Consider the following 15,903-nt stretch of genomic DNA (forward strand, 5'->3'; position numbering starts at 1 on the left):
TGAGTATAAACTCAGATTTCCCCCCACTATGCTCTGTTCTAGGAGGGGCTCTGATAAGGGTATGTGGATTGGCTCCATGGTCACTAAGTTTTTTTCCGACTCTGAAATTTTGAATTCTGTGATCAGCAATGCAATGGCAGACACCCTGGGTGTTATCATGGGAGTAATGAAAAGCTCTTTATGGATTTCTGAGTGGGATTCTTGTGGTCTCGTCTCCCTTTCTCTGCAGAACTGACATTCTGCCCACCCCTGCCCCGCCCCCCTCTTTTAGAGGCTCTTAGCAGGTTCTTTCATGTGTGAATCTTATCAGTGATGATAGAAGCCCATGGCTTCTGAGGCACTGCTGGAGGAGGGCCACCTTGCCCCTTGGACTCCTCCCCTCTTTTTCAGAAGGTTTGAATGGTTGCATTTGACTGTACCTGGTACCCCCACTTAGCTACCCCTGATGGAGGTCTCACTATGCTTGTGTGGCTTCATCTTAGGCATTCAGCTGCACTGTCCCACAGGCTTGTTTATTTGCCTTTTAAATTTTTATGTTACATTTTAAAATGAGCAATTGAATTAAATTAATTAAAATTAATTTATTTTTACATTACATTTTAAAATTAACAATTAATTTAAACTTATTTAAATCAATTTATAAATAAGAATTCATTCACTTCTTCTACACTACCCCCATGATTGGAAAATGAAAACAAAACCCTTTGGACAAATATACTTCAAGTAAAACGAATTCCCACATCAGACATGTCCAGAGCCGTATGTCTCATTCTGCACCATCACCCTACGTCAGAGTTCATCACCTCTCTGTGAGGAGGTGGGCTGACACCCCAAAGAGATCAAAGAAAGAAAACATAAATATATACATAGCAGCTCCCTTTGGGGTGGCAAAGAACTGAACTCTAGTGGGATGCCTACCAATATATTAGACTATTAAAAATAATGAAAAGGGCAGTTTCAAAGAAACCTGGGAAGGCTTGTATGGACTGATGCAGAGTGAAGTGAGCAGAACCCAGTGTGACCACAATGGCTTATACACCTTGTGGAGTGTGGCTTTCTGTTACTATGTAATTGTGCCGATGAAATCTGAAACTTTCTATAGTATTGTCTTCTTGCCATTGATTTGGAGTCCTTATCCTGTCCAGTGGTAACTCTCTTATTTACAGGGTCTGAAGGGGATGATCATTTTGTTCTAGAAAACTCTGCCAAGCTGATTTCTCCTCCCTTCACACTGCCCCCCCCCCCCCCCCCCTTCATTAGGCTTTTCTCCTGTCCTGATAGATTTTCCAGTATTCATTCATTCATTAACTTAGTCACTCCCAAACATTTACTTAAGGACCTATAGGGCGTGTGGTACAATTAAAAGAGCTCTCACTTTGGAGACAAGGTATTTGGGTTCACATCCTGCCCATAATATCATTTCCTACAAGTGTGACCTTGAGCAAGAGAGTTCACCTCTTTGGTCCTCCATTTCCTCCTTTGTAAAATGAGGAGGCCAGACAAAATGTGGATTCCAGTTTCCGTCTGTCTCTCCATCAGTGCTCTGGTCCTATTCTAAATGCTGGGAACCAAAGGAACTCCAGTGTGGCATTGCCTGTACTCATGGAACTAAAATGATGTTGGGAGAGCGAATTACTTAGCATATAAGTTCAAAACTACAGGAAAACTAGTCCTGAGTAATTGATGGGATACTAATACCTGGAGGGCAATAAAGGCCTCTTATAGGAGGTAACACTTAAGTTGAAATTTGAAGGAAGTTGGGGATCCTGAGATATGAAGATGGGGACTGACTGGTTTCCAGGCACAGAGGACTGTGTTTTCAAAGGCATGGAGGTGGGAGAAGGATATTATGTGCAAGGACTAGCCCAGTTTGTCTGGACTATAAAGTCTATGAGAAGTAATGAGAAATCAGTCTGCAAAGGGACCTGAAAACAGGATGTGAAGGGCTCTGAGTGCTCACCAGAGCAGTTCCTAGTTGATCTTAGAAATGATAGGAGCTACTGGGAGTTCTTGAGCAAGGGGATGGTGTGGTCAAAGCTGGGCTTTAGGAATGCCTCCTCAGTACAGAGAATGGATTGGAATAGGGAAAGACTGGAGATGGGGACCAATGAGAAGGATATTGTAATGGTTTTGATGAGAGGTGAGGAGGAGCTGAACCAGGGTGGTGCCTGTGAGTGGAGAGGAGGGAATGGATGCTAGAGATGAGGGTTGTACTGACAAGACTCAGCAACTGACTGGATAAATGTGAGACACATTTCAAATGTTTGTGTTTCAAACACATCTTATAGATGTGTGCTTTATTATTTCTTTCTAATTTCTAATTATTTCTTTTTAATGAGAATAGTATTCCAAAATCTACCATGCACTGTTACTTAGAACTTAGCTCTGTTAGACTAAAGCCTCAGTTACCCAAGAATGTTGTAGATGATGGGGGGAAGGAGGAATATTTCTCTTTTTTTCATCTTCTAAATCAAGAATTCCTAACCTAGGACCCATGATCCTCCCTCCCTACTTGGATAGATTTCAGAGGGTCCATGAGGTTGTTTTTGAAAAACATTTTGATAACTGGATTTAATATAATTGCTTTTCTTTGTGATCATATGTATTTTAAATGTGATTCTGAGAAAGGGTCTACGGACTTCACTAAAGTAGCTGCTCAAGGGGTCCGTGACCCAAACAAGGGTCTGATGACCCTTGGGCTAGAGAATGGTCAGAAGCACAGCAATGGAGGCACTTCTGGAAGATCACCTGAAGGTAACTGGTTTGTCACAGAAAGATGGATAACTATTTTGATGGCTAATTATCTTAGCAACTTTGAAAAAGTAAACAGTCAAATGGCTGTTGAGTTGACTAATGGAAGGACTTTGTTGGTAATATTGACCCAGGGAGTCGGGGGCATCCACAGTTCCCAGTGGACTGTGGGTAAGGTCAAGTTTACAATCCTGACCTGTGCTAGCAGATTTCTGATTCATGAACTGTTCTGTTCTCCTGCCTAGGTTGAGGATTATTGAGAATTTCCTTGACCATTGCTTTTGAATGTTGCAAAATTATAACAACCAAGCTTGGCCCAAAGAAGGGATATGAGAATTCACCTTCCTCCCTTCTTTATAGAAGTGGCAACTTGGGGGCATGGAAATATAAAAGTATGTAATAGCAGACTTGGGTGATGTCTTGGGTAGTCTTGTTGATCTGCTTCCCTCCCTGCCTTCTCTGCCCCCCCCCCCCCTTTTAAATCTTCATTACAAGGGGTGGTTCTCAGTGGGAGGTGGACATTACTGGAAGTTGTACATAATGTGCAAAATATAAACAACTTAAAACAACAAATAGAAGAAGAAATTAGCCAGAAAAAGAGTGAAGGGAAGGGCAATAGATGGAATTCTGGTACTTTAACTGGTGATGGTCCATTTTATCTTTAATCATTGCTGAAAGAAATATGAGAGTCTGTGCAAATAGAGGGAAGAGAAATCGCACCTTGGAGAAGCGCCTGTTATTTTAGATTGTCTCTCTCCTCTCCCTCTCTTCTGCATATCTGGGATGATAAATGACTAGGTTTGATTTAACCTGTGGGAAACAAATGATCTCATTAAATGTATACATTTAAAACAAATGCCTGGGCTAATAGAGGCCTCCTCAGCTCCCAGGAGGCCCAGGGCCCTCTCCCATCCCATAAATGCTCCTTCCGATGTTTTAGCACAACTGTGAGACTGTCTCCACACATTCTTGGGAAACTTCTTTTCCATTCCCAGGCTGCTTGGCGCGGTCATTATAGCTTTGTTCCTTTCCAAGATGCCTGATGGGACTTCCAAGATCTATTTTTCCTTTATAGGAGAGGAAGAAAAAGGGAAGTGGACTCCAGCATTTTTCTTCATTATTTCTTAAGGGAGAAATAGTAAAGAAAAATAGCGACCCCCTTACAGGGGGAAAAAGCGGTGGTTTTTTTTTTTTTCATTTGATATCGTATCATTTAGGAGCATGACCACCTCTCCCGGACACCCCCCCCCCCAAGTGAATAAAAATCGAGGGACTGAGAACAAGACAGGGCTTGTCCAGCCCCTCTCGTGTGATTAAAAATTAAGTCGGATTTGTTCTCATTCAGATTGGGTCTTTCATTTGTTGGTGTTGTTGAAAAGCTTTCTGCGAAGCGCGGACGGAAAGGTGGTTTTAATTTCAGGGACATTATAGTAGAATGATATCATCGTGAACCAAAGCGGCTCCCTTCTTTGGGGGCGGATTTCCTGCAGTTGCTTCACGGCAGGGGGTTCTGATTGGGTCCCGCGGGCTGCAAACACCTTCCACTAATCCCCCCGACAGTGTTCTTCCTTCCTGGGCTCCTCCGACGCTGGGCACCAGCACAAGTCTTCATCTCTGGACCCGCTCTGCAGTCTCTGCTTTTCTCATCATGGCCACCTGAGTTCAGGTCCTCCTCATCTCGTGCCTCAGTTTCCCCGCCCCCATTCCCTCCTCTTTCCAGTCTGTCCTCCCCATAGCTACCAAGCTGAGATTCCTAAGGGGCCTGACTTCATCACTGCCCGCTTAGCTCACAGAGCTCCCTAGTCTTCCTTTGCCATGTGGGATAGAATGCAAAGTCGTCCTGGGCATTGAGACGCGTCCCGGGCTGGCCTCAGATGCTCTATCTTTTGACTGATGCCCGCCCCACCACCCCCGGACCGGCCCCGCCCCCTCCCCTCCCCCCCCCCCCCCGTAGGCCTGGGACCCTTGGAGAACCTTTTCTAGGTCCTCCCCCACCCCATGAATGTCCGCACAGCCCTGGCACATTAGTCTGGAGCCTGGCATATAGAAACATTGAATAAATATCGGCTAACTGACTTCCACTGTACTAAGGTATCAGAAAATGCGATTTGTATTTACCTGTATCTCCCGGTGCGGTGTAAGCCCACCGAGGGCAGGGACTGTTGTGCTTGTATCTGAGGCATCTTGGTGTCACAGCTGACTGAGTGAATCCGGAAGACGCGAGTCGGAATCTTGCTTCAGATCCCTGCTAGCCTGTCATGCTGGGCAAGTCGCCCCACCTCTCTCTGCCTGTGTCCTTGTCTGTAAAGTGAAGGTCATCACAGCATTAGCCGGAGGGGTTGTTCTGAGGATCTGAATAACACACGTAAAGCACCTTGCAAGCCTTAAAAGCCCTCATCATCTTCCTCTCCATCCTCTTCTTCACTGGTTGCTTTCAGCCCTGACTCTATGACCCGCCATACTTGCTGTAGGATTCTGGGCAATAAGGAATGACTTAGTGGATAAAACGCTGGGCTTGGAAAGACTTCAGTTCAAATCCAGCCTCAGACACTAGCTGTGTGAGCCTGGGCAAGTCACTTCATCTCTACTTGCCTCAGTTTCCTCAGGTGTAAAATGCTATTTTTTCCTGGGAGGGGGATTTTCTGGCATACCTCACTGTTTGAATCAGGCAGATCATCTCACATGTTGGGGTCTGCCACATTGGAAGGGGTACATGAGGTCCAAAACGCCTTCTGAGAAATGTCTGTGGAAGGCACGGCTTCACTTAGGGGAAATCCTTAGTCCCAGTTTATTCAGTTCTTAGGCCTTCAGGGGTGCATTTTAGGGAAGCAACAAGCAGCTGACAGACCTGTGACTGGGCAGGCTGGAGCAGAGTGGAGGAGCGCTAGACCCCCTAGAAGGAGTTTCATGATTCCCTGGGCCTGGGTCTCTCTTGGGGCTGGTCACAGCTTCGACCCTGCGTGTCTGGGAATGGGGCTTGGAAGTGCTGCCGGAGGGGAGAGGGAGTTTCTGGGCAGAGCAGTGCTGGCTTCCCTCCGTGCCCCTGATCCAGATTTTTCTCGTTTCCCGCCTGCGTCCTGGGCGCCAGCTCATCCTTTGGCTCTTGGTGGTGGTGGCGACATCCTGCTCCTAAGGCAGGCGTGGCCCGTAAACCTCGGTGTACTCACATATGTGCTCACATATGTGCACTTTCTTTTGGTGGTGGTGGGGGGGCGTCAAACCTGAGTCTGTGAAGCCTCCCCTGTGCCTTAGCACCTTGTCCTGTCACTCTGCAGAGGCCCAACAGCCTTTGGGTGTGTTTGTTTTGGTCCAGACTTGTGATTTCATCAGCCTAGGGAACTCCAACCTCCACCAATGCGTGTTGGCAGCTTCACCTACAGTAGATCTTAGGGAGGTGCCTGGATGCATGGAGAGATTCACAGAGAAACACTGGAGCTGAGAATTGGAATGAAGTCGGCCCCATCTAGTCTGGCCCGTGTGCCGCAAGGACCCAGGCTAATATTCCTAGCCAGCGACTGTCTAGCCTATGCTACGTAGTAGGTGCTTAAAGATGCTCAGTGACTTGACTTTGAGGTAGGCCTTTCAAGGGTGAGGGGCAGACATTGTCACAGGGAGGACTTGGGTCCAGATTCCTGATTCCAAGGCTGAGTTGGTGCACAAGGTCACTGCTGCTTTTAGGAGCCACTTTTATTTGTGGAAATAGATGTGGATATGTGGCATGTGACTGAAGTAGGGATGTGTGTGTGGGGTGTGTGTGTAAGTAACCCTGCAGAAAAGGGTGTGCTGTTTGTCTTGCTTGCAGGATGTTAGTGTCATGGTCATGTCCAGGCATACCTACAGGAGCTGATAGGGCCTCTTGTGTGTCTTCGGCAATGAGGGAACTTACTAGGGTCTTGATTTCCCTATCAATGTGGCTTTTTTTCTGTCTCCATGACTATTTCACTTGCCAAAGGATGTGAAAGAAAGAGCAAAAAGAAAGGGCAAAGAAAAGAATTTCTATAAAGACATGGCTTCCATCAAGGCCTGAAGAGTCATTCATGTGGCATTCCTGGGAAGCCTGTGCATCATGGAGGAAGTGTGGCACTGATGAGTCCGTCTTTCTGTCTGTCTGTCTCCTCACATACATGTTGGGGGCTGGAGAGAAGACACCTTTCCCATGTGGTTTCCCTTAGAGTATGGCTCTTTGGCTGGAAGTCTAGTCTTTCACCCCTGTGGAAGGTCCCAGCCCTGCTGACTGCTTCCCTGGGGGAGGGGAGAGCTTGTAGAGGTGGTAATGGTTGTATTGGGGGTTGGCCTTGAGCTTTAACTTTTGTAAAAGGATTTATGAATGAAACATTAAATAACGAAGAAGTTTTGTGTGTGTGTCCCCTTTAGGTCCTGAATTTGCCTGCATTGATCCATGATTCCAGGTATAAAACTAACCATCTTCGGGTCCAGAACAGAAAAGAACTCGTTACATTATTATCAGCCCGGTAAGTAGGAAGCACATCAGGACTGGAATTGTGATCTGCTTATGGGTCACCAGGGGAATTCCTCCCCTAATATGCTCCTTTTATGGCTTGGAGAACATGCGGGGTTCCTAAAGACTGGGTGAGGAGAGCACTAGCGGGAGAAAGGCTTAGATCCAGGAGCCTGCCCAGCTGGGGCAGGTGCTTCATCCCCAGCAGCAGAAGAAGAGCTTCCTATGGGCCCCCCATTAAAGGAAGCACCATCATCTGTGCTGGTGGGAGAAGGGCCCACGCCAACAAAACTGGGCATGGTTAAGGACAGAACGTGGGAAAGTTACCTGGTGCCTGGTGGAGTTCTCTTTGCTTAAATAGATCCTCTTGAAACACAGAACTGCCAGTGAAAAGAGGCATACAGTGAATGTAAAGTGAATAGCAATCACAGCCCAGGCTTCAGAGTTGGGAAGACAAGGGTTCTAGTCCCATTTGTGACACAGTTAGGCCGTGTGACCTTGGGAAAGTCACTTAATATCTCTGTATCTCAGCTTCCTCATCAGTAAAAGGAGGGTAATAATAGTCATTGCATTCATCTCATGGGGCTGTTAAGGGTCTCAAATAAGACAATGTATTCAAACTTTAAAGTATTCCATCAATGCCAGCCGTTATTAATATTTTAACCCATCCAGATCCCTGCGGTTTGTATAATTACGGTAAAAGAAGAAAGTCATGCACAGGTGTAAGGACTCTTAGCTCTAGACCTAGAAGGTCACTGACATCTAGTCCAGGTTTGTCAGATAATGCATTCATTCCCAAGAGCGACTGAGTCAGATGCAAATGGAATTGGGAAATACTTAGCAAAATAACTGAAAATGCAAAAGAACACAATGTTAGCATGGAATTTTCCAAGTCAAGACGGGGCCCTCACAGGTCCTTCAGCTCCAGGTTTCTGCTTGAGCCTGAAGCCTCTGCTCTAGCTCTGCCCTGCTGTTTTACAGATGAGGAGACTGAGGCTTTGGCCAAGGTCACACAAGCAGTGAATGTCAGATTTGAGGACAAAGAGGGACTATATCAGTTCATTAGATTGGGAATTCCTTGAGGTTGTAGACTTGCTTTGCCTCTTTTTATATACTTTGTGCTTAGCACAACGTGTGGCACATAGTAGGTGTTTAATAAATACTTGTTGAATTAAGTAGATGAATGACTGAATGAATGAATGGATGGATGGATGGCTGGCTGGATGGATGGATGACTTCTCCCCATCCACATTGGGAGATACTGCTGGGATATTTAGTTTGGTTATACTGCAGAGCTCTGTAAATTTTGTGAACCAAGTAGTAGCTTAAATTTTTCTTGGGTGAGCAGACAAGTCGGCCTTGTTCAGATCATAATTTCTTGCTGTTGTTGTTCTTGGTTTTTTTTTTAACACCATATGTTTTTATAGATCACTATGCAAACATTCCCAGAAAATGCAGCGTTCCCAGAAAACCTCAGCTCTTGACGATTTACCGCTGTTCCCTTTTTGGATTCAGGGATCCCTGCAGGACCCTCTGAACCCATTTTCCTTCACCTGTTTCCTCCAGCCTTGCTGGTTTTGAATTCTCCTCCTCACCCCAGGCATCTCCCGTGTGCCAGATTCTCTCTGAATCAATGGGAGCTCTGTGTGGGGAGCAGATACGAAGGGCATGGAGGGGAATGCCAATTGGCCTTTCCCCTTCCTGGTCACTGGTTAAGAAGAACTTGAGCTCCTCTCTGAGTCCCAAGAGCCTCCGTAATTAACCTTTCCCCACAATGAGAATTGGCCATTGAGTTCTCCTTTTTGCTTCTTTCTTGCTAGCTTGCTCTCTCAGGCCATTTTTAATTCATTGATATGACTTTCTCTTGCACTCCATGGTTACCAAGTTTCAATAATAGTCTCTTGTGAGAAACTTTATCAAAAGCTCTTTGAAAATCTAAGTAAATTATATCCACCCTGTGAGAAGAAAGAATCTGGAGAAAAACATCAAGCACGGGTATAGGAAAGCGCTATCTTGTTAGGAACCTTTAGCCTTCCTGTGTTTAAGACCTCAGAGTTTGGCCACTGATTTCATTTGCCTTCAGAGTTCTGTTTCTTGCTCTGAGCTCTGACGGCAGTGCCTTGCTCTGTGGCTTCAGCAGGACAAAATAGAGATTTCATCCTTTTCTGTTGGGAAATGAACTTGGTAAATGGGTCGATCAGCCTCCCCTCTACCTTTGTTGGAATCACAGGGATTCCCCGGAGGTAGCCAGAGATGATCACAGATCACCATCTTTCAAATAGGGCCCCATTCTTGAGCTGCTAAGGAAGCGTCTTCTTTGGGGCAGCTGGGACAACCAGAGAGCATTCATTCAGTAATGCACATCTCAGCCATATTTGACACCACATACCTCATTCACTTCTCTAATGAAGAGAAAGGGGTAGCACTTCACCTTCAGCCCTCTGAAGTCATGGTTAATTCTGATTTTACAGATGAGGCTTGGCAAGGGGAGAGGATTTGCTCATTATCACATAGCTAGAGTGTCAGAGGTAGAATTTGTGGACACTCCCTTAATCAAGCACCTACTATGTGCTAGACTTTGGACTAGACAAGGACAGAGCTGATGGCACCACCAGTGGCCTTCCTCATCTCGTGCTGTGGTAGCCAGACAGATTCCGCACTAGAGAAAACTGCATAGAAACCCCTTTCCTTGTGCCTGTGAGTCTTCGGTGATGTCTGCTGGTCTCATGAGGAATGTTTCAGCATTTTCTGTTTGTGGTCTGTGAATCTGTGGCCTCCGCCACTTGTAAGGCCATTGGAGAAGGTCTGTTTTCTCTGGGCCTGTTGATACGAGTTCCTTCCTACGTGGCCTCCAGACTGCATTTGAGCAACGGTTCCCAGAGTCAAGAAGCATGTCCCGGATTCCTGCGTTGCCATGTAAACACCACCAGTTTTCCAGTTGCTGTGAAAAGTGTTGGGGGTGGGGGGCGCTTCTGTGAGCGTAAGCAGACGGGTCTGTTTCATCCATCAGCATGTTTGTTCTGTGTGCTATGGACCTTCAGGGAAGCTGCTAAACCTGTCCCCTTAACATCTTGTCCTCAGCATCTTATTAGGAGAATTGTGGAATAACACAATTGCCATCATTTGAAATCAAAGTCCCCAGATTTTGTTACCCCATTTTGTTCCATTGTATTCAACAGGTGTTTACTTATTAATAATTATGTGTTGGGAGCTGTGCAAGGCATTAGTGAGACAAGAGAAAAATTGAACAGGTCCCCAGTATCAAAAAATCTTAAAAATGTTGAAAGCATTTATGTTTTTTTCCATGGGGTCTAGCCAGATCAAGGGCTATGGTCTCTACCCTCCTTAGGAATTCTGACCTACCAGTGAATCGAAGACCCTTGGAGCTTTGCTATCCCAGGCCTTCCCATCACAGAAAAGAGGAGTAAAGGAAGGAGATCTGTATTCCTGTCCTTTGAAACTGCTGCCCTCAGCAGAGGGCATAACTGCAGAAGAGGTCACCGCCTTAGTGGGAGCTGAATCTTCCAATCTCCTCTAATTTGTGTGTGATCTATTGGAAAGCAGACAATGTCTTGCTTTTCTGCTTGGTTGACATATTGTAATTGTTTCATAATTTTAATTAATTAGTTAGCTCATTATTCACTAATCAGCATGTCTGCCTTCCCCCATCCCCTCCAACCAATGTGTTCCCCAGTTTTCTTTCAACTCTATCTAAAATACTGGCTTTGAAATCCGAAGACCTGGATTGAAATCCTGCCTCTGCCATTGACTGCCTGTGTGACCTTGGTCAAGTTAAGGCAGCAGGTGTTCGATAAGTGCTCACCACATGACAGACCCTGGCCTGAGGCTGTAGAACCCCATTCTTTTCTCTCCCCGGGCCTCAGTTTCCTCATCTGTAAAATGAGGACTCTGGACCTTGTGAGGCCCCTTCCAGCCCCAGGTCTAGACCACAATAGCTGCTCTTCCAAATCATCTACCCTGTTGTAAGGGTAGGTGATTCAGGGCACGTGAGCTGGCCTGGAGTGCAGGAAGTATCCAAAGCCCTTTGGGAGCTTCCCAGGGGGGCTGCGACCTTTGCTGCCTTTGCTGAGGGGAATGGGGCAGGGCAGGGCTAGGACTGTCCTTCCCGTATCTTCTCCCTCCTCCCCTCCCATTATATTTGGATCCATTCTGCTGCTTGGTGCTGCTATTGGACAGCAGGCAGGCTCTTTCAAGGAGAGCAAATTAACATTTTTGAAATCAGATCCTTTACACATACACACACAAATCCCATCACACACATCCCATCACACACACACCATCACACACACACCGCTGTACACACACCATCACACCATATTACACACATACACCATCACACACACCAACACACACACACCATCACACACACACCCCATCACACCATCACACACACACACCATCATACATATACCATCACACACACCTACCATCATACCATCTCACACACACACACACACCTCTGTACACATACCATCACACCATATCACACACACACCTCATCACACACACCATCACACCATAACACACACACACCATCGTCACACACACATACCATCACACACACCCCATCACACCCATACACCGTCACACAATACACCATCACACCATCATACACACACCATCACACACACCTACCATCACACCATCTCACACACCATTACAGCATCACAGACACACATACACACACACACACCACAATACACCCTTCCCCTGAAGTGCTCTCAGGTGTGCCTCTTCCCCATCCGTGGCCAAGAGGCAAGACTTCTCCATGGAGGAGACCATGGTGTTGCAGAAGTCTGTTTACCCAGCTGCTCTGACTCAGAACAAGGCAAAGCTGAAGCAGGGGCCCATCCCTCCCTAACTGAAACCCCTAATAGGAGACAGAAAGCATTGCAATCCAAGGCACCTGAACCTGACCCCTCCCCATCTTTTTCAATTCTATGCGGGTTGACCTGGGTTGGAAGCAGGCTCTGAACCTCTGGGACGGTTTGGAGGGAAGACTGTCTGCTGAAACACGGAAGAAGAGGATGAATTAGTGGACTGGGGAGCTAGCCGAGGGAAACAAGAAAATGAGGATGGATGGAAAAAGATGCAGGAAAAAGTGAGATGAAAAGCAGGAAGTGGAAGGAAGCTCGCAGGGCCTGGGGCCAGCCAGGGCTCCAGACCATCTGGTCCGGTTCCTTCGTTTTATGCAGGAGGAAGCAGAGGAGAATCACAGCAGAGCTTAGCTGCCTCGCTCCAGGTCACGGGGTGGGAAGTCGCAAAGTCAGGATCTGAACCTGGATGGTGACTTTCTGAAGACTGGGGCAGCATTTGCCCTTCCTTGGGTCTGGGGCATTTTTCCCAGCAATCACCGAACATGCTCAGCATTCCCCTCCGTCCTCCTCTCGGGCACAGACCAGGGACCTCTCTTGGCATCGCCACACTCCCCATGGATTTCAGGTTTTTGTTAACTGTTTTTCTCCAGTCCTTGCCAGTTGAGAGATCATCCTCTTGGCAAGAAGCGCTCAATTAATGCTCATTGCTTGATGAGTTTTTGTTAGATTGTCAGGGAGCCATAAGCTTCTCTCCCCCTTTAAGTTGCCCTGCCCTCTCACCTGATGGCACCTGGGAGTCTTTCCTCATTCCTTATGACACAGGAAGCTGCTTCCTCCAGGGATGACCTGCCGGCTCTTACCTAGCATTCCAATTTCTGGTCTTCAAGCATTTGCACCAACTGTCGGCTGTGCCTGGTGTGGCCTCCTCCCACCTCAGTTCTACGTCTCCTACCACAAGACCCTTCCTTGTCCCTTAAAATTGTGAGTCCCCCACCCCCAGTTAAAGTCCTTTCCGTATTTTGTCTGGACTTTGTTGTCTCTGTGTTGTTTGCCCCCAGAAGAATGTAAGTTCCTTGTGGCCAGGGACAGCTTTGTTTCTGTCTTCCACCCCCAGCACTGAATCCAGTGCTTGGCACACATTCTGGTTATTTAATAAATGCTGATTGAGTAGTGACCCCATTGTATACTGTCAACTTCCTGCCACCGTTAAGATTCACAACTTCCTGGACAGCGGAGGGATATTTATTCCTTGAGTTTGCCATTGTAAGTGGAACATGTTCTTGTTATCTTCAGCTGTTAAAGGAACAATAATGACAGCCAGGGGAGAGTGCGAGGCCCTCTGCCTTCCCAGCCCTGCATGGATCTGCGCAGCGGAGTCTCTGTGCCCCCTTGGGTCCTGGGATGCTTGTTGGGGGATTCTTCTCTCCACCTGCCTCCCAAGTCTTGCGCTGTCTGGGTCCCTCTTCAGCCAGGCTTCTCCAAACTCCTCCTCATACCTCCGCTCCCATTTCTATGACTTTTCTCCTAGTGCTTGGGCTGATGCCTTGCTTTCTGCACAATTGAAGAATGAATTCGGTTAGCTTAAAGGGCCCTTCCTCCTCAGCCCCCGAAAGATCCTCCACCCTCAGCCATCACTCCTGGCATCCATTCCTTAGGCCCTCAGGGGACAGGGCAGATTCCAAATGTTTGTTGAGATCAGGGCTCTTTCCACCTTGTAAAGAGAATTCTTTCTGACTCAGAACCCAAAGATGTGCTTAGAATTCAGAGTGAGGGCACAGTGGGGCCAAAGCTTTCTTTTTAGGCATTTGCGATCCAGAGGGCTGGTTAGTAAGTCTGTGCTGACAGAGGGACCTTGCCTTCTTTGTTATGTCCAGATTATCCTATGTCCTAGAATGCTAATGGGGGAAGGGACCTTTGAGGCCTTCCTCTTCACTTGGGGAAATTGAGACTGGGGGTGGGAGGAGTGAATTTCCCATAACCTCCCTGCTGGTAGGGGAAGGAATGGGCCCTTGAACTTCAGAGAGGTTCCCAGTCCTCCCATGGAGTCCCTGCCCTGCTCTGCTGTTCTTTCCCTGAAAGTCACCCCCTAAGCTTCCATTTCCCCCTTGCTTTAAATTCTGCCTTTGGAATGCTCCTGGCTGGAAGAGGGAGCTCTCTGACGTCCCTCCGGCTCTAAATCCTATGAACTTATAAGAAAGAGGTCGTTTACTTGAATCCCAAGATTTATTTATTGATTTATTTATTTAGCTTCTAGCCTCTCAATTTGTAAATTTACTTTTCCCATTCTTTGGGGATTTTTCTTTCCTTTATGGTGAATTGTTTTCTTTCGTTTTTTTTTTTTTTTTTTAAACATTTGCTAACTTTGGGGAGAGAAAAATCCAGACATTGGAATGTCTGAGTTTATTTAAGTCTCAGAACTCTATTCAATTTAATGGGAATGATGGGGGGGAGGGGGGAATCACAATGTTGGCCCGGAGCTGGGTGGCTCACAGAATTGGCATTTCTGGTGGCCATTGCTTTTGGTTATAGTTGGAAAATGAAAGGAGCTCTTTGGTCTCCTCTGAGTCAGTCAGGCTGCCCCAAATCCTGGTCCACTTCAACTCCATGGCTGCCCACTGAGGGTGGAGGGGAGCAAGAGGCATCTGGGCCAAGATGGACTCATGGACCTTATGCTTCCCTGGGACATGAGTTCAATCTGCCCCTTTCATCTGGCCATCTTTGCTCACTTGCCCCAAATGGGCAAAATATGGAAGGTCCCCAAGGGCAGGGACTGGTTTAATTTTTATCTTCTTTATCCCTATTGAGAAGTGCAGTGACTGACACATTTTCTTGGAAGTGGGATGTGGCATTGTCTAGACCTCCCAGTGTGGAAACTCTCATCCCTGAAGCACACTGGGGATTCCTCTGTAATTTACAGCCCTAGAGAATTTCCTGGAGTTAAGTGACTTGGCCAAAGTCTGATCTATATTTGTTTATTTTTATTTATACGAAATTATATGACAGATGGACCTTGCCTTATTTGTTATGTGAAAATTATCCTATGTCATAGAATGCTATGACATTTTATTTATATCTATGTCTATATTTGTATCTATATATATGAGAAAGAGAACTTTACTCAGGTCTCTGCACTACAACATAATGCTCTCCTCGGGCACATTTTTAAAAAATGAAACCTGCAGTTTCCTTGGCAGTGCATAACTCCCAGTGAGGAAATTCTCTGTGCCAATACAAATCTGGAGCCGTAAGGAAGCTTTTAGAGGACAGCCTTGGGGCAGCCCACAGGGCTTGCTGAAGGCAGCATGTGTGTCACCAGTACCTTCCAGATTCAGAAGCGAGCTTTGGCCTCCACCTGATCCTTCCTAGTAGGTGCTTAATGAATGCCTGTTGAGTGAATAAATGAACAAATGGGTAGATGATCCAGTATCATGACATGTACTCACATTTCATTTAAGAGCTACTTTCAGAAAGAGCCTTTTTAAGGATTTAAAGTGTTCTAGTTTTGACTTCAGGGGGTATTCCTAAGGTTGGAGATTCAAAACTGGAGGGGACCTCAGAGTCCATCCAGGCCATTCATTTTACAGATTGAAAACTGAGGCCCAGAGAGTAGCAGTGACTTACCAAAAGTGACCCCAAAGTAATTGAAAAACCTAGGATTTGAATCCAGGTCCTGTGCCTCTAAATCCAGTACTCTCTCCTCTGCAAATTATCAAATCACAAAAATATCAAGTGAAGTAAAATCTGTAAAGCACTTAGCACAGTATTTGGCACATAATAGGCAGTTAATATGTCCTCCCCTCTCTCCCTCCCTCCCTCCTTCCTTCCTTCCTTCCTTCCTTCCTTCCTTCCTTCCTT

General features: G+C 46.4%; 1 protein-coding gene across 3 annotated transcripts in view; it reads left to right on the top strand.

Moving 5' to 3' along the window:
• The window catches only part of SUGCT (succinyl-CoA:glutarate-CoA transferase), a 667,680-nt gene that overhangs the window by 244,640 nt on the left and 407,137 nt on the right, over positions 1-15,903 (top strand). For all 3 annotated transcript variants that reach the window (XR_011167603.1, XM_069084394.1, XM_069084395.1), the window contains one exon: positions 7,126-7,223. Coding sequence is in view for 2 of the 3 variants with exons in the window: in XM_069084394.1 (XP_068940495.1) it covers positions 7,126-7,223 (98 nt within the window). In the remaining variant the exon portion in view is untranslated. The remainder of the gene's footprint in view (positions 1-7,125; positions 7,224-15,903) is intronic.

Source organism: Petaurus breviceps, unplaced genomic scaffold (genome assembly GCF_028583685.1).
Source record: "Petaurus breviceps papuanus isolate PSGF00001 unplaced genomic scaffold, PetGlider_PUasm1.0 174, whole genome shotgun sequence".
NCBI lineage: Eukaryota > Metazoa > Chordata > Mammalia > Diprotodontia > Petauridae > Petaurus > Petaurus breviceps.